Source organism: Seriola dumerili, unplaced genomic scaffold (assembly GCF_002260705.1).
Source record: "Seriola dumerili isolate Sdu_G_001 unplaced genomic scaffold, Sdu_1.0 BDQW01000035.1, whole genome shotgun sequence".
Lineage (NCBI taxonomy): Eukaryota > Metazoa > Chordata > Actinopteri > Carangiformes > Carangidae > Seriola > Seriola dumerili.
Genome location: NW_019174290.1, coordinates 4,020,754 through 4,039,593, shown reverse-complemented (window position 1 = coordinate 4,039,593; position 18,840 = coordinate 4,020,754). Strand labels below are relative to the sequence as shown.

At 39.7% G+C, this 18,840-nt stretch overlaps 2 protein-coding genes across 3 annotated transcripts; both read left to right on the top strand.

Annotated features, from left to right (window-relative positions):
* Positions 1 to 400: 400 nt before the first annotated feature.
* Positions 401 to 3,488, top strand: med28 (mediator complex subunit 28). The gene is made up of 4 exons (XM_022738323.1): positions 401 to 587; positions 1,881 to 1,947; positions 2,678 to 2,790; positions 3,089 to 3,488. Exons 1-4 carry the CDS (start codon positions 429 to 431, stop codon positions 3,290 to 3,292), a joined length of 543 nt encoding a protein of 180 aa, XP_022594044.1. The 5' UTR covers positions 401 to 428; the 3' UTR covers positions 3,293 to 3,488.
* A 1,719-nt stretch (positions 3,489 to 5,207) lies between these two features.
* klhl2 (kelch like family member 2) lies at positions 5,208 to 18,016 on the top strand. 2 transcript variants are annotated; one of them, XM_022738156.1, is made up of 15 exons: positions 5,208 to 5,626; positions 8,366 to 8,485; positions 8,661 to 8,767; positions 8,936 to 9,057; positions 9,443 to 9,605; positions 9,858 to 9,967; positions 10,072 to 10,188; positions 11,918 to 12,067; positions 12,190 to 12,307; positions 13,149 to 13,346; positions 13,477 to 13,578; positions 14,468 to 14,596; positions 14,891 to 15,031; positions 15,139 to 15,282; positions 16,458 to 18,016. In XM_022738156.1, exons 1-15 carry the CDS (start codon positions 5,559 to 5,561, stop codon positions 16,484 to 16,486), a joined length of 1,818 nt encoding a protein of 605 aa, XP_022593877.1. In that variant the 5' UTR covers positions 5,208 to 5,558; the 3' UTR covers positions 16,487 to 18,016. The 2 variants fall into 2 exon arrangements, with proteins under 2 accessions (XP_022593877.1, XP_022593878.1); XM_022738157.1 differs by lacking the exon at positions 5,208 to 5,626 and adding an exon at positions 5,927 to 5,998.
* The last annotated feature ends 824 nt before the right edge of the window (positions 18,017 to 18,840 follow it).

The following is an 18,840-nucleotide window of genomic DNA, read 5'->3' as shown; positions in this document are numbered from 1 at the left end:
CATAAACTGCTAACTTTTGAGATAAGATAAAGCTGTCTTTATAATTGTAATGTCCAAAAGTTAGCAGCCAATGTCTTTCTACTTTTGGAAATTTTAGCGGTAGCATTAACTGCTAGCCTTTGGACATTACGAGGCTAGCATTTGCTATCGTAATCTTTGGGCATTTCAAGGCTAGCTAATACACTTCTCCACTATTACCTTGTGATTCGTTTGTAATGTGTTAAGGACGATTTATGTCACAAGGAAAACAAACAAACAAAGCTGAAAATTGTAACTGCCATGAAGGTAAGATTTATTGCAGGACTAAAGATTGTTATAGTCTTTTAGTCAACAGTTGTGTCCACATATTTTTGGCCAGAAAGCCCATACACCGAAGCTGTTTGTGCGCATGTCCAGACCGGGTAGAAACAAAAATCGGCCAGAGCAAGATGGCATCGTCCATGAGTGGGATGTTTCCTGGTCAGCAGCCGCCTGGTGCGCATCCCGTCGGTGGTCCTGGTGGACCGGGCCAACCGGCCTTCCCCGGTACTGCTAACAGGGCTCAGGGAAATAATACGCTAGTGGATGAACTGGAGGCTTCCTTTGAGGTATGAGGCTAATATGCTAGCTTCCGTTAGCTGTGTGTGCGCTAACTTGTTAGCCAGCGTCAGGTGAAGTTTATTGTTTCATTAGTTGCCTGGTGTTACTGCAGCATATCAGTCCGCAAACTAAGAAACACACGTGTTCTTTCACAACGACTTAATCAAGTAAAACACACTCAGATAAGTGTAGCCTTTGCTAGCGCTAATGCTAAGTTACTGTCATACCCCCTGTAACCCTAGAGTAGTCAGTCTCGTTCCACCCTAAACCAGTTACTATTAGAAGAACACACACGGTTGCATTGGTAATTGTCAGCTGACATGATGGTCAAACTTAACCTTTCCTGGCAGTGTGTAATTCCTGAACGCAATATTAAGATATGCATAACAACAACACAGGTGTATCTCTGGTTTCATTCACTCAGTATGCTACAACTCTTTCCTTTCGCACAGTGGGAATTACATTTGGTTTTCTCCACTTACTTTCGTTCTGCGGCTGTTTTTCACGGTGTGGGCTAGGCCCCTAGTTCCAGGTATTATAATGTTTCAGCATGAAATTGCCCAAACGCTTGAAGTGAAGTCAATAAAGAAACATAGAGCAGAGTCGAATAGAGCTGCATCAATAGATAGTTTTGAGTAATTTCTGGTGGTGGTACCAACCTTCCGTTGTGATTGTTTCCTTGGTTATCTTAGTCTTATACAATTCTTTACTGAATGTTTTGGGGTTTTGGACTAAAATCCAGGTCAATACAAGATATGAAGATATCGTCTGGGATCTGATGGATATTTTTCACTTCAGACATTTTATTGACAAAATGATCAATTGACTATTCAAGTAAATAAACAACAGATTAATTGATAATGAAAATAATTGTTGTTAGTTGCAGCTTCAGAGTAGAAGAATTTTAATGGTTTGCACAGAGCCCTAACATAAGCAGATGGATAGAAACAAATATGTGACCACAGGTTGTCATTAATGTATGTAAATTGAAAAATGGCACAGCCATTTTTTTTGGCATCTGTGGTTTCCCTCTCAGAGTGTGTCTGTCTATGCTATGACTTAGGCTAGAAGGCTTGTATCATTTATGGAGAAACAGATTTCCATGTTTGAACAACATATGACACAGTGTGTCCTCAGAGACCCGTGACCTGCTGATTTTTGTCTGTATATTAATTCACCTTTATTAAGTTAACTACAGGACTAGAAACCATCTGTGCTCAAGCCCAAAAGAGCAGGATTGATATCCACTCACATAGAAAAAGGCACATTTACTAATGTTTCTCTCTGGGTTTATTCTGCAGGCATGTTTTGCATCCCTGGTAAGCCAAGACTATGTGAATGGAACAGACCAGGAGGAGATTCGAACTGGTGAGTGAAGTCCTGAATTTTTTTTGTTGTTTTGCATTAGTTTATGTCATATTGTTGTCTTGATATTGATTTACAGTATACGGAATACACCCCTTGTGATTATAATTTAATTATGAATCTTGTCCATTTAACACAATTTTTTTAGACACATAATTTGAAAAACTGAAATGCTTGACTAATTTAACTATATAGAAAAATCCATATTAAACAAACAATTCAACAAAACTGGTTTCCCCTGTTTTTCAGTTCTAGATTGCATAAAAATGTGTTGAATAAATACACCTACCTCCTGACTACTGTTGCAGATGTTTTTCAGGTTATACTCAGAAGGCTACTCATGCTCTTGTACCCTCCCCCATCTTTTATGAAGTCTCACAATCTGGTTTCTTGCATGTTGAGGCATTTCCTTGCCATGTTGCATTAGACACAACCCCAAAAAAAAGCTTTAGTGTTCACAGGTTATGTATTAACCTTGTTCATGCACTTAGCTTAAATAGAAATCACAGGTATAATCAAATTTGTTGCAGTAATCACAGGTGCATTCATGCTTGTTACACTGAGGTTCTACTTTGGGGCCTGTATTTTCAAAGCAGTCCATCTTACCTGTTTGTTTTGAATTATAAGCAAGATCAAGTTCCCTACACTTCAACATACAAATAATAGGAATATTGCACAGGGAAGGACCCAGTTTTGCTGTATATTTTACTGTATATGTGTCTGTTGATTGCAGGTGTTGACCAGTGCATACAGAAATTTCTGGACGTGGCTCGACAGACAGAGTGCTTCTTCCTACAGAAGAGGCTTCAGCTATCTGTGCAGAAACCAGAGCAGGTGGTGAAAGAGGTAAATTATTAGACTGACTTGCCGTTTCATCCTAAATTGGTCCTCCCCACCTCCCAATTTTTACCCACTTTTTTATTTGTGTCCTTGTAGGTTTTGGCTTGGGTAAAACCTACTTGAGAACTATTTTTCTAAGCACAAAACAAAATTGTCCTTAATTCCTTACTAAGAACCACTGCCTGTGTCAGAGTTTACTGGCCTTAATTTCATAGGCCTGATGTGTTATCAGTGTTTATGAATTACTTGTTTCTCTCCATTTGTGAATGTGTCTTTCTCACATACATTTCTTTTCTCATTCCAGGATGTGTCAGAGTTACGTAATGAGCTACAGAGGAAAGAATTGCTGGTTCAGAAACATTTGTCCAAATTGCACCACTGGCAACAAGTGCTGGAGGATGTGAGCGTTCAACATCGCAAACCCACAGACCTTCCTCCTCCTGGACCACTGGCCTTCCTGGAGCAGGCCTCTGCTAGTCTGCCCCCTGCCCCTTTAAAACCGAACTAACACACAAACACTGAAGGAAAGTATACACCATGTACATCATTTGATGCCCACTATCAACCTGTGAGGAAACTGGTCAAAAGTTTGTTGTCAAGGAAAATCATTGACACAGACTGTTTTGTTTCAACTATTTTCAGTATTTTGATAAATGTAAATATTTCTATTGCTGACTTTTTTTACTGTAAAAATAAAAATGGAGTATTTGGAATCTGCACTGAAGGCTTAATTATGTTTTTCTTGTTTATACAGTACATACATTTTGACATTTTTGTCAAAACAGGATCAAGCACTGGCTGTACAATTTAAAGGGGCATTCCATAAATTTCACACATGACGAGCTGTTTACCAGACGGTGAAAACAGTTGTATAATGTCTTCTGTGGCTCTGAAATACCTTTAAGTTTGGAAAAAGTAAACCCTGATGATATCATCAGACACAGACATTTAGCAAGAAACAGATGCTAGTGAGGTACATTCAGGCCTGAGTTTTTTTTAGAACCTGACCCATACTTTGTACTAAAAGTCAATATCTGCTTCAATTTTGACCATTTTTTCTTTAATCCAGTCTCTACCAAGTCCTCCAAATGTATGGAAGTGCAATACTAAATCACCGGAATACTCCTTTTCACCAGCTCGTCTCTCACATAAGAGAGTATCAGAAATAGCATCACTTACAAAATTATCAGTGATCAGTGATGCATAATTTTAAATATCCACTTACTTTTACATTAAACAAAGTAAAAGATTCTTTGCCTACAGCTTTAATCCCAATTTCATTCACTATCATGACAAAAAAGTGACTTCAGAGAAGCCACGACTGAGCCTCCTGACAGCCTGTTGCCTCTAATGCATTCAGTGTCTTGACACCATAACAGATTTGTTCTCCCAAGTTTCACAGCTATTGCCCGTTCAATGACAGTACAGCCAGACACAAATGTTTATAGATGGGCCCTGGGGCTAAAGCTTTCTGCAAAACAAGGGTCTTGACATTAAAAACCTGGGAAATGTGGGTTTATGATTTCACTAGCAGACAATAGCTCAAATTGGTGCCCCTTTTCTCTATTTCATACACTCTGTTTGAGATAATATCTACTGAATTACTTTTAGTTGTGTAAACTATTTAGGCATCCTCTATAGGAAAATGAAAAAAGATGAGAAGGTATACATTATAAACATAAATACTTGTGTTAAGTCAAATTTATGAGACAGAAAATGATAATTTTTACTTACAAGTCATAATTAAGAGGGGATATCAAAAATTTTGAATTAATCACAAATGTCAGATATTAAGTCAAAATGATGAGATACTAACAATTATGAAATATGAAAATTGATGAGATATGTCAAAGTTTTAAGTGAGATTCGAGTTAATCAGTCAAAATAATGAGAGAGTAAGTCTGAATTTTAAGTCACTGAAACAAAATAATGAGATATGGAGTCAAAGTTGTGAGATAGTAAAAAGTCTAAAACTGTGTGCTATGAAATCAAAATGGTGGGATACCAAATTAGAATTCTTGGATAAGTCAAATATAAAATTAGGAGTTCATTGAAACGATAAAATATTATATCAGAATTATGAAGTATTATGTCAAATTATACCAATTTAAAAGAAATTGGTCAGAGATAGTTTTTGACTTACTACTTGAAATTTATGAAAGTAAAAAAAATAAAAAATCTGTGACTAAGTCAAAATTTTGATGTCAAGATTACGAGATAGTAAATCAACATTTTCAGATAGCACCTATTATCTTATATATTTTTATTATCATGTCTAACTGGATCCTGACTGTCAGCTCAGCCAGTCTTCCACAGCTAGAGGGAGACAGTGCTTTCTTGTGGGACGCCTTGGCTGCTTTGAGGACCGTCTTTGCCGACATGTCCTTGTTTGTGCGTTTTAATCAGCGATTGGAAAATAACAGGTAGCCTTGTCCGTCCGCCTCTCGCACCCATAGACACCCAGGAGGAAATAGGTGGTGTGTGGGGGCGATTAAATCAAAAATAAACCCCATTTGACACGGCGGTTGGCTCCTTTTCCCGTGCTGTTTTTTTGTGTTAGTGTGGCCGACAGAAGAAGCAGTCCGCTGGGTACAACAGCCGGGTTGAATCGCAACGTGTTTGTACAGAGAGTCACCGCAGTCGGGCTGTGTTTTTATATGAACCAGGCTGCTGTGATCGGGCTGCCGTCAGCCCGTCTCGCCGCCTCTGGACAGATGGTCGCCGCGATTCACGCTTGAATTTAGAGCCATTAAAGACGACATTGTGGATATGGAATGGTGCATGCCGCTGGGCCAAGTGTTCCGCCTCTGAAAAACACCGGAATCATGGACAGTCATCCGCTGTAAGTGCTAAAAGCCGTGTGTGCGTATGTGTGTGTGTGTGTGTGTGTGTGTGTATGTGTGTGTGTGCGTGTGTGTGTTGACGTTTCCCAGTGGCTGCTTGACTGATGGTGCCGCATTGACAGAGACAGCGGCCAGCCGGTGTGGCTGCTCACTGACCGGTGGGATGGGGACCGGGGACTGACACCGAGCCTTGTCGGTGCATGCTGAAGCAGGCTGGAGGATTTCTGCCTCTGTTTGTTGGGGGATAACGGAGGTGTTTTGTTGGCAGTACAGAGGGCGTGTGTTAACTGCTATAAAGCCATGTGTGTGTGGGTGTGTTTGTGACAGAAAACAAGGGACACGTGATTTTGCCATGAGCAACATCATTATATGTAAGTCTTGGATGCTTTTATTGTGAAAGAAAGGCCATTGGTGTGCGCTGAACAGTGATGGAAAGTAACTAAGTACATTTATATTTTTGAGGTACTTTGCTTGAGTGTTTCCATTTTCTACTATTTTCTACTTCCATCCCATTACACAGAAGCAGATATTCTACTTTTTACTCCACTGCATTTATTGCATTTATTTGACACCTATAGCAAGAGGTTTCAGATCACGATTTCACATACAAAACATATTTAATATTATACAACACAAGACATCAATAACTGCTACACAGACACCATTTTTGCATGAAAATAACATACACAAAATAAGAAGATTATTGTTCTTCAACCCTTCTGACTTCAGTTGTAACCATGGTCTCATTTGAAAAGTAATGCTTTAAATTTTACAACCATAAAGTAGGAATGAGTAGAAGATATTCTGAACCAAAGTTACAGAGGCACAAACATGAAATGTAAGTTTTTTTTCTGCCTCTATGGAAACATAGCCACAAGAGTCTGAACCAATTCTGTGTCGACAGCTGTTGCAGTGATATGAGGATCCATGAAATGCTTTTCTCAGATAAAATCAGGAGACTTACAGCTTTCAAACAATGTATAATTCATCAAGGCTGTGTGAAGAATGAGTCCAGTACAGACCAAAACACAACTAAAGCATTGCTACCACGGCCATAGTGTCCCTCAGGCGGGACGGTGTATTTTAAAAAGGTTAAAGGTTAGACCAGGGGTTCCCAAACCTTTTGTCTCGTGACACTGAAATGATCCAATGAAGAGCTGCAACAGTAGCTCGATGAATCAATTAGTCGATCGTCATAAAAATGATCGGCAACTACTTTGATAAACAAATTGTTGTTGTTAAAAAAACAAAAATGCACCAAATTTGCTGTTTTTGATCCTCTCAGATCTGAAGATTTTCTACTTCTCTTTGTTTTACGTCACTGTAAACTCTGTGCTGTTGGTCAAACAAAACGCGACATTCGAAGATGTAAACTTGAACTCTGAAAACTGGGAGGGACAGTTTTCATGTTTTTCAGACATTTTATAAACTAAATGTTTAATTAATGATTAATCGATAATGATGATAATCCATAGCTGTTGCCCAAATCCAATGTTTCACAAATCATGAATCTTCATCTTGTGATTTATCTGTGAATCTTACGAGGGCCCTGGTGCCTTGGGTGGGAACCACTGGACTTAACTATACAACAATATGTGACGTAGTTAAAATCGGCTCCACCTCAATCAGCTACATCAGTATTAACAACCTAATGCTTTATTTTTGATACTTAAACTATGTTTTGCTGATAATACTTGTCCTTTTACTCATGTTGGTTCTTCAATGACGGACTTTTACTCGTAATGGATTATTTTAACATTGTTGTATAACTTAAGTAAAGGAGCTGGATACTTCTTCGACCAACAGTGTTCAATGTTTGTTAAATTTGTTTGTGTAATTGTGGTTTAAAGCACTGACTGTGCAGCATCGACAAATTCAAATTTATTGTATTGTATATTGCATAGTAAGCTTCGTAAAGGCAGAATTTATGGCAGAGCTGGTGTATGGAATTGCATTAGATTGTGCAGGTGTTCCTTACACATGGCTGGATGAACCTGTTAGAGGATCCGAGGGGCCAAAAGGATTGTTGTTAGGCTCTTACTGACCACCCACTTCCTGGCCTCTGTGCAGTGTATATCTACCCTTTCGCTTCCAAGTTACCATTAAGTACAGAACACCTGGGAGACTGTATATGACAGCTTTATTATATGCCCAGAGACGCCAGCCTTTATGAGTTTCAATTACTCATTAGAGGTCATTTGATTAAGCATCACTTTATCAGGGAAATGTACCACGTGAGCCCAATAAAAACTAATAATTAACACCTTAAAATGAGATTGAGACACAGGGACCCCCTACAAGACAGGTCCAAAACATTAGTAATAATGAAGGTCTGGCCATAGTTGACTTTTTGTTTTAGATCCCTAACAAATTATCAGTTCATCAATTTACCAAAATTTACCAAAAGGTTTTTGCAACAGTTCCTTCTTGCTAACAGATCAACCAGCCCTCACCGGTGAAACAGATGTAGCCAGGGTTAAAATGATTACAGACCATCTTTAGAAAAATGAAGTAACAACAATAATACACTCCAAGATGTCCTTATACTGATTTTCATGTATCGGGAAACCTTGTTGTGTATTGTTGCTTACTTGCATTCCTCCTGTATGTAAAACAACAACACCAACAGTCCTTTATCTGCCTTCGGTAATGAGAAACACAATGATCTCTGTCTGCACTATTACTTAGTTATTCTCTATTAATGTGTGCATGTTTATGTGTTTATATATCCCTCTCAGGTGCACTAGACTTTGTCCACACAGTCTGGACAAAGAGGATGGAGTCGAGAGGCAAGGTCCTGTCACTTTCAACCATCGGCACATGAGGAAGGCGTTCAGAGTCATGAACGAGCTGCGCAGGTGATACACACTCGTCCTTCACTTCTTTGTTTTTGTCATCATCCCCCGAATCCTTTGTGTACCACCGTCTAAGCTTTAACTGGACATATTTCCTCCCTCTCTCTCTCTCTCTCTCTCTCTCTCTCTCTTTCTCTCTTTCTCTCTTTCTCTCTCCCTGTCATGCATGTCAATACAGCCAGAATTTGTTGTGTGATGTGACCATAGTGGCGGAGGATGTAGAAATCGCTGCTCACAGAGTGGTTCTGGCTGCTGGGAGCCCTTACTTCCACGCTATGTTCACAGGTAAGGACGATTTTCCATCCCTGCTGCACGACATCTGGCAGGATTTATTTATATATTTTTCATTTTTTGGCATTTGTTTTTGTTTTTTTTTTACTTCCTTTTTGCAGAGTACACAGTTTTTTCCTCCGTGGTGATAGAAGGCTCATGTTTGTGTGTGTGCACTAACAGGGGAGATGGCAGAGAGCAGGGCGAAACGAGTGAGGATAAAGGAGATGGATGGTTGGACTCTGGGCCTGCTGGTAGACTACATCTACACAGCAGAGATACAGGTCACAGAGGATAACGTGCAGGTAAACGCACACACGCACACACACGCACACACACACACATAAGTCACACTGCTCAGTGGAAACACAGTCAAATTTTTGAACGTAATTATTTCTACATAGCCAACGTTAGCATTAACAGCTGTTTACTTAACCAGTCTAGAAGAAGTTCAGCATTAAACTCACCGAGAGCTGTCTCTAGTGGTGGAGAGCAACCCTCTGGTTTTGCTTGTATACTTCTACTTAAGTTAGCATGCTAACCAACTAGCTCCTGCTAAGTAAACAGCTGTTAATGCTAACGTTGGCTATGTAGCAATAGCAAAACTTACAAATACAACTCTCCTCTGCACTTCCAAAACTACCACTTTATGTAGGATATTCTGTGTGTGTGTGTATATGTGTGTGACAGGCGTTGCTGCCTGCAGCGGGCCTGCTCCAGCTGAATGAGGTGAAAAAGGCTTGTTGTGAGTTTCTCAGCTCTCAGCTTCATCCGTCCAACTGTCTGGGAATACGAGCCTTCGCTGACCTACACGCCTGCTCTCAGCTCCTCGCACAGGCCAACAGCTATGCAGGTTTGTGTGTGCTAACGTCTGTTTTTGTATGTGTGTGTGTGTGTGTGTGTGTGAGAGAGAGACAGTTTTCATTGCTCTACTAAAACATGTTTGTGTGTGTGTGTGTGTGTCCTGGAGGATGTGGGACAGTGAATGAGACAGAATGAGAACAGGCATGATTTGTGAAAATGTGGAAATTAGAGAGAAAATAAAACTGTGTTTCATCTGCAATCATATTTTTTTTTAAATTTTGTTTTATGTTTCCGCTGACAGAGCAACATTTCACTGAGGTGGTTGGGAGTGAAGAGTTCCTAAATTTGGGCATGGAGCAAGTGTCCAGCCTCATTGCCAGCGACAAGCTCACCATCCCCACAGAAGAGAAGGTACACACACACTCACACTGCTCAGTCTATTGTGCACAGTGGACCAGATCAAGTGTTTTTGTTCCTGATGTTCTGAAAGTGTCTATGTGTTCATTCTTGTGTAGGTTTTTGAAGCAGTGATAGCTTGGGTCAACCATGACAAAGATGTCCGCCAGGAACACTTGGCTCACCTGATGGAGCATGTCCGCCTGCCACTTCTCTCCAGAGAGTACCTGGTGCAGGTATGAGTGGCTGCATCTGCATCCCTTAAGTGTGACTCGTGTGTGATCACAATCATGTTTTGACCACAAGGTTAACCATCACTGCTGCTTGACAACTGCACCGCGCTTAAATGTAATTTTTGTTTTAATTCCCAGAGAGGCTAAATACTCTCTCTGTGTGTTTGCCAACAGAGCAACATGTTGATACGTCTCCAGTTTACAGACGTGGTCCAACTAGTTTTTTTTCAGCTTTTGTTGAAACAGGGATGAGCTGGCAAAAACATCAGGTGATGTCTTTTCCCACACCAGTGAGGATGTACATCACATGGTACTCATGACATATGTACATTTTTAGTCAGGTAAATTCAAAGGGCAGCCCGACAGAATTGTGATCCAGAGATCTCAGGCCCACTCTAATGGTATATATTCTAATTCATTGGTCTCAGATTTGTAGTTTTTTGTTTTAGTTGTTTTCCCGCGATGTCGGAAAAACTCATTTGTCACATACATAATGGCGCATAGCATGACTTGATGTGAGAGACTTGGCTATAATCTCCATAGATTGTGCATAGTATGATATATTAATATCGGGTGTATGGTCAAAATGTTCTAGTGTGACACAAAGTAAAAACAATGTACAGTGTAATACGTAGTAGAATATAAGATAGTAATTAAAAAGTGAATATGGAGCATGGAAGAATAGATGTGGTGCAATATTAGACATGAGAAAGTAGAATAAAATGTAAATGTGGGCATTAAAATATACAACTGAAGCATAAGATGTATTGTAAAGTGGAAAATCTAATGTATATGCAGGAGAGCAATACCATATCATCAGGCAGTATTGGAGACAGGATTTTAATATTTAATCACATCCCTATTGTTACTTTCTGGGTGTGAAAGGAGCTACAACGCCGAGTTACAAGCGAGCAGATGTGTTTGTTAATTTGACATCCACAGAGTGAATTTTGCAGATGCTTCCCTCTCACAGATGACAGGTTGTTATGACGAGAATGCTCTCTATGTGTGTTGTTGACTGATGTGCTTCCACTGCCAACAAAACAACCCTTAGGTGGTTTGAATTTTTGGCTGCACTTGGCTTCACAACACCCCCCCCCCCCCCCCCCCCCCCCTGAAAAAAACAACCTGTGAATAATACAGTAGCAGTTGTGAAGAGAATTTGGACAGTGCTTCGCTATTAAAAACATTTTTTGTTGTTGAATGTGATGCAAAGAAAAAAAAAATCAGGAAATACACTTAAAATGGTTCAGTGATCTTTATTTGTGTCATGTAGGCCTGTAGAGGCAGATTAAACTCTCAGGGGATGGACAATGGACAAGAGTGCATGCTGTAATCCTTGTTGTGGATGTGTTTTTAGTTGAGTTTAGTCTTTCAGCTGATGTTGCTGACATTTGAACATTTGTGTTCATGGCGAAAGCTGTTTGGTATTTCATCTTTTTCAGAAAAAAAAAACCCATCATACATTCCCCCTGTTCTCCCAATCTACCATTTAATCTCTACTATTAACATCATTCAGGTAAAATCTAAAGACAGCCAACAAGTGCCGCAGAAACATTTAGTTTGTCAGCAGAATCAGTGCTAGTCTTGATTTATCATAATATCGTGTTAGGAGTTTCATTTGCTTTTAGTTCAAATATGTCACAACAGTAAAAAGCTGCTGAGTCAGAATCAGAGTCTTTGTAAATCCTGCTGGCTGATTGGCTCCTCTCTCTCTGTTCGGTTGTGTCAGCGGGTAGAGGAGGAGTCTCTGATTAAGAATAGCAGTGCGTGTAAAGACTACCTGATTGAAGCCATGAAGTACCACCTGCTGCCAGCTGACCAGAGAGCTCTGATGAAGACTGCACGCACACGCATGAGGACTCCAGCCTGCTGTCCTAAGGTATAAACACAGTCAATACTGAGCGTCAATCACAGCAGAAGGTACGAGGACTTACGTGACGCAAAGCAGTAGTTGATGTACAATTCCTAATGTTATGACACTGCTGTTTTGGTCGTTTTTAGGTGATGGTGGTGGTTGGAGGCCAGGCTCCCAAAGCTATCCGCAGTGTTGAATGTTACGATTTTGAGGAGCAGCGATGGTACCAGGTGGCTGAACTCCCCACCAGAAGGTGCAGAGCAGGTAGGAAGCCCTTAACAACAATAACATTAATTGCATCACAATTACAGGGCTGGATCCTCTGAGGAACGTGGATCTATCAGAGGACCTAAAGGCCAGACTAAACCTTCACCTACTCCCCATATCAGACGGTTTGGCATCACCAAAACTAATGATTCAGATGGTTCTCATCAGCTTGTAGATCATACAATTCCAGGTGTGTTACCATACCGTTTCCATTTAACAGTTAATAATGTGTAAATACCACCTGTAAACTGAGAAGGTTTTGCTCTACAGTGCTTGTGTTACTGGCATATAGTGTACCAGTTTAACAGCTTCAGCTTATTTGTGATAAACAGTTTACTGACGGGAATTAACCCTGGAGTTTGTGCCTTGCTTCTGTTATTTACTCCTTCTAGTGGCTTTTACACTGGTGTAGTTGTGTTGATATATTTGCCAGTGAGTGATGACCCTGGACACTATACAAAATTCAGCTGTGCACAATACAATGTAAGATACTGAGAGCTGGAAAGAACCTACATTAGTTATGCCCTCCAAATTCATGTTAACTGAAGAACGCTGTATTTCACAGCAGCAGATGAAAATGGAGCGGGCCTTTTTCAGCCCATTGATGTATTCAGTCTAGAAATGCATCTTTTAACTGGGACACAGCTGCAGACTCTGGTATCTTTTTTTTAAACACAACCTGGCGGCATTAATAGTGAGGCGTGTAAACACTCAGGTCAGATCCACCCCTGTGCTCCATCTCCACTTTGAGGCCCCTTCACCTTCCATCTTTATTAAACCAGGCTGTTTATGACGGACTCTGTAGATGTTTCATGAACCGTCCTGTTGGTGTCTTCAGGTGTGGTGTACGTGGGTGGTTGTGTATATGCAGTCGGCGGTTTCAACGGTTCTCTGCGTGTACGGACGGTCGACTGTTACGACCCGATGATGGACCGCTGGACGAGTGTGAGCAGCATGCAGGACCGTCGATCAACGCTCGGAGCTGCTGTGCTCAGTGGACTCCTGTACGCCGTGGGAGGCTTTGACGGCAGCACAGGTACAGTGTTGGTGTTAGTGTGTGACTGTGATGTTAAAACAGACGTTTAAAAAATTTGTGCGACAACAGAGAATTATGAATTATGCGATTTGTTTATGGTGTTTTTGATACGTGTTCTGTGTGTTTGCAGGTCTGTCGACAGTCGAGGCGTACAACGCTAAGACGGACGAGTGGTTCCACGTGTTACCCATGAGTACCCGACGCAGCAGTGTAGGAGTGGGTGTCGTAAATGGTGAATACAATTCCCAGTTTGGTTTTACAGTCAGCATTTTGAAATAGATTAAGAAGGCAGACAATATAATAGATACACCCAACAATATAATACTGCAGCACTGTAATAAATACAACTTGTTTTGAGGCTCAGACAGATGTTGAAGTTGCAGTTTGTAGAGGCAGGAATTTGCTTGATGCTGCTGATATGATGACATATTAATTGAATTCTGCCTATATGGTGATTTGATGTGACTTTTTATTGGATATATACAATATAAAAATGTATGATTTGTAATTGTATTGATTTCTATTGTTCTTCACCTCTAGCAGTTTATTCAGTAAATATCCTGTTAAATCATGTTGGTGAAAGGTGTGATTATTTTTTCTCATTGTCAGTGCAGCTTTTCTGTGTTTGGTGTGTTTTTCCCAAAAACTGAAAAATTAGTTAATATGGCAAGGTGTGAAACGACATAATTATGAAGAAAAAAATCGAAAAATGCATTCCCAAAGTAATCCCAACTAGACCGTCATCCACGGCGAATGAGCGAGCAACCCACTTTATTCCTTTAGATTTTTTAAAACAAGTTTTTCAAAGGTGCTTTACAGGAGTAAGAAAAGGGAAAAGAGTCACAGAAGACAATATATAAAACAAGGAGAAATAAGTATATAAATCTATAAATTAAAAATGATTAAAACAAGAAGAATTCAAATACTTAAAGCACTCTGCATTAGAACACTGCAAAATAAGGCAGAACTGCATCAACAGCTCCGTCATTTTCAAAAATCATTAGCGTCACAAAATGTGTATTCCCTGTATTGCTACTGTATTTATGCTTTTCTGTCATTTTGTCCAACACTGCGCCTCATTCTAACTTATGGATTACAAGCCTGCTTTGTGTGGTTTTCAGGGATCCTCTATGCAGTTGGAGGTTATGATGGAGCGACCAGGCAATGTCTGAGTACAGTAGAAGCTTATAACCCAAAAAGCAACTCGTGGAGCTACATCGCTGAGATGGGCACAAGACGAAGTGGAGCAGGTCTGTGTTGCTGTGTGTGACGGTGCACGGTGGTTGGTTAACTGCAAAATATTTTCATAACTTTTTATAAAATGAATGCCAAAATATGCAGTAGATGAAGGATTCTTTCAGATTTACCGTCAAACAATACAAAAATACACTTATGTTTACATATTTAAAAAAACATTAAGGAGACAGGGGAAGAAGATGCACGTTCAAGAGAAACTCGAGACCGAAATGAGACAGGAATATTTACCTGCTGCTGTAAAAAAAAAAAACAACTATTGTCTAACCATTTGTCTAATGACTTCTCAGGTGTGGGGGTGTTAAAAGGTTTACTCTACGCTGTGGGGGGACACGATGGTCCGTTGGTGAGGAAGAGTTGTGAAGTTTATGATCCGGCCTCCAACAGCTGGCGACAAGTAGCTGATATGAACATGTGTCGACGCAACGCAGGTAAGAAAGACAGTCTGTCCACCGGTCTGTCCTAAAGTGTGAGATGTTCCTCTGTTTGATGTCCATGAATCTTCACTCTGTGTATACATGCATGTGTGTGTTTTCAGGTGTGTGTGCTGTAAACAACCTGCTGTACGTGGTGGGAGGAGACGATGGCAGCTGTAACTTGGCTTCTGTGGAGTTCTACAATCCAAACTCGGACAAGTGGACGCTGCTGCCGACCTGCATGAGCACAGGACGCAGTTATGCAGGTGTGAACGTACACACTGACAAGATGTAAAGGTGTCTGTTTGTAAGGCTGTAAGGCTTCACTAATTTAGCTTTAAAAAAAAACAAAAACATTTAACGTTTTGCAGGCAGCTGATTTAATTTCTCTATTTTGTTTTTCTCATCAGTAGCTACAAACAAATGACAACATGAATTATTTAAATGTTTGTTATTCCAGATCTATAATAAGAGTGGAACACAGTCATTTAGTGAACAGTGTGAGAGTTTGTATACATCCACCATGAAGTGATGTATCTTGTTACTAAAAATAAATATTCGTACTAATTTTATAACACTGATTCAGCCATATTGCTTGGCCCTATCCCAGGACTCACGTACAGTAAAATGTAGCATCAGTAAACTGAGCACAACATACTGATGTTTACCAAATGATACCAAAGGGACACAGAAGGTAATAGGTCTAATTTTGCTTTTACTGCCTTACTGCTGTTCAGGAGATGATATCTTGATCTTTAGTCTAATGTGAGACTGTGTGTGGGCAGAAAAAAAAAAATATATATATATATATATATAAACACCCAGCACCGGAAATTTATTTTGGCATGTAAGATGGGTTTAAGTTCCAGTGTGAGAGTTTTAAAAAACCTGATAACATAAACAAAACTTTTTGATAAGGATTCCTTTGTGTTGGTTATTAAAGGATTGTAAGCAAGATATATGTGGTCAGTACTTTCTGGTGAACTATGAAAAGGCAACAGTTTCTAAATGACCTCAAAAAGATCTTTGGTACCGTTTTACTGCAATTTCTGGTCACTGTGTGGCCGTCACTTATGCAAATACTCATACTGTAAACTATATCTGCGTTAAGTTAAAACTGGTAAGGACAATAATTTCTCACCTTGTCATTTAGGATGGTTGAATAATGTATTTTGCATGAAATTCAATTCACTTTATTGCAGACTTTACACAACGACATTAGACAGAGAACAAGAAAAAAAACAAACAAAAAAAAATAAAAGACATTCAATTAAAATTCAGTTCAGAGACTCAGTCAAGACAATTACTTATACTAAACTTAAAAAAGACAATATCATATCAAGAAAATCACGTGCACTTCATTGCCAATACAAGTATTACAACTATTCCTACTCTTAACCAGGGCAATAGTGATAATCTGTTTTTTTTTTTTTGACTACAGGTGTGACTGTGATTGACAAGCCCTTATGACTGCTCTTGACACCTGCCACTGACTTGGAGCAGAATGTATTCTCCTGCTGAATACTGGTCTTGGATCTGTCTATGATGCCAATGCTTGGATGGGGGGCAGCATTAGCACAGGCACTGACGCAGATGAAGGAAATGACAAGATTGTTGTTGTTGTTGTTGTTGAGGATGATGATGAAGATTTTTGCACTTACCTGGACAGGGGGGAGGTATAACAAACGGAGGGAGGGGGGGGATCGAACCCGTGTTGTAATCCCTTCCTGGCAGGACTGCAGCAGTGACTGGACAAAACCAGTTTGAAGCAACACTGTACCAATGCAGTGCCATTGAAACGCTACTGAAATGAAGCTACTATAACTGCAAAGTTACTTTAACATTACTAATGTTAACACGTAAAAGCTCTGAGAAAGACCACTGATGTAATCTGCGGGAGAGGAAGGCAGAGAACAACCATTTGGGACTGAAATCTTTGTTTCTCCTTCGTTTTTATCCTCTTGAGGCGTGTGTGCGTTTGTGTGTGTCTGAGTGAGTGTGTGTATGTGTGTGCGCTTGCATTTAAAGGTGCTCCGTTGCTTGCACATGTGAGCATGTGTGTTTGTGTGCATCTGAGTCTCTTTTGTGGTGACGCCTGGTCCGACGCCGCATGAACGCACTCTGTCTGACCTCTGACCTTTTACAGTGTTGCAGTGTGGCTGTTCAAGAGTGCCTGAATGTCAAATTACACCCCGCTTCCCTCTTCTTCTCCTTTGTTATGCCTTGAGTACTGTTACTGGACAGATGTACGCACAGCTGGACTCGGCCGCTGTTCTGGGATAAAGAAATACATTTTGAGAACTGTGTTTAGATAGGTGTGTCGGTTGCATTAAGCCGCATGAATTCAGAACAGCTATGTGAGAAGCAGTTACAGGAAATGTACATTTCTTCTAAAAAAAAAACAAAACAAAAGAAAACAAGACTTTCACTGGAATACTAACTCTTCTGGTAAAGGAGAAGCCTCGTTTCATTTTGCCAAAAACAGTGACAGACAGAGGGAGAAGCTGCTGGATGTATCAGTGCTTTACCGTCACCAGGCAGCCGTCTTCACTGTGGTTGTAACCACTAATGACAACAACAGCCTGAACTCACTGCATGGTCCTCGTCTCTACCCTCTTATCCTTCAACCATACCCTCTTCTCCCTTGGTGTAGCAACCCTATTAATTACTGCACACCCTGACGTACTATGAATGTGCCAACTTTAATATGTCTCTTCTTTTCTGTCTCTCTTTATTACTCTACTAATCTGTTCTCTCTCTCTCTGGAAAGTGACCAAACTTACTCTCGATTTTCTTTTTTCTTCAGTCTCTTTCTCTTCCCTCTGCTCCTATATTGAAAATTGCTATAATAGTAACTGGTATCGCTGTTTCTTGTCAGTGTATTGAGGAATGTCATGTAGGCTAATGACTTTGAAAATGTTTCATTATTTGTTTTATATTATCATTAATAAATATGCTTCTTGTATTTAAAGCTGTGAAATGATATAATCTGTTTTTAAAACTTTGCCAAATCAGTAAAATATTGAAATGGAAATGTGCATGTGTGATATTTTAATAATTTTACAGTAACTCATTTATTATAATGTCAAACAGACTGGTTATTTAACCTTTATACTTTTTTGATACCTGCCAAAAGTTTGTCCTTTGCAACAAATTAGCATGTATGCAAAAGTTGGCATCATTTGCTTGCTCATGATTTAACTAATCTCAACTTTGTCTTTGATCCAACTTCAAAATCACAGTTTTGCCAAATCTAGACTGTTCTCAATTACACTTTACTCCTTTCTTGAAATGCTGCCTGTGTTTAGGGATTTGACGTTTGAGATTTTTGGCAGCTTGTGGTAAATGCTGAAAATGTTTTCAGTGCCAGAAAACAGCTTTTTTTTTACCAGTACTGTGCATAATCACAGTTACGGGCACTTCTATTTTATGCTTCTTTATACTTCTACTACCCTTATTTGACAGCTATAGTCACTAGCTACTTAGCAGATTACAATTTTTCATACAATAATCATTTTAAAAAACGTGAGGCATTGTCAGTGATTAACACTACCTAACATTACAAAGTAGTAAAAATGATATTTGCCTCATCTGCAACATTAAAATGCTGTTTAATGTAATTGTATCAGTAATAATAATAAGTAGTAATACATCAATTTATTTGTCAACACCTGTACAACATTTTTAGAAGCTGCCGCTGGAGTTACAGACTGTTCTAATGTAAGTTTAAGATGAAGGACACATGTATGACTCAAAAGTTGTCTGACCACCCCATCTCTCCCAGCAGACAGTCCATTCAACACTGCACAGGTTATGAAAGCAGA

Excerpts from the sequence above, each read along its gene's own strand:
- klhl2 (XM_022738156.1), top strand. The coding sequence starts at position 5,559 with ATGGTGCATGCCGCTGGGCCAAGTGTTCCGCCTCTGAAAAACACCGGA. Across the intron at positions 8,768-8,935 it reads CTTCCACGCTATGTTCACAG|GGGAGATGGCAGAGAGCAGG; the intron begins GTAAGGACGATT and ends GTGCACTAACAG. Across the intron at positions 15,283-16,457 it reads CACAGGACGCAGTTATGCAG|GTGTGACTGTGATTGACAAG; the intron begins GTGTGAACGTAC and ends TTTTGACTACAG.
- med28 (XM_022738323.1), top strand. The coding sequence starts at position 429 with ATGGCATCGTCCATGAGTGGGATGTTTCCTGGTCAGCAGCCGCCTGGT. Across the intron at positions 588-1,880 it reads AACTGGAGGCTTCCTTTGAG|GCATGTTTTGCATCCCTGGT; the intron begins GTATGAGGCTAA and ends TTTATTCTGCAG. Across the intron at positions 2,791-3,088 it reads CAGAGCAGGTGGTGAAAGAG|GATGTGTCAGAGTTACGTAA; the intron begins GTAAATTATTAG and ends TTCTCATTCCAG.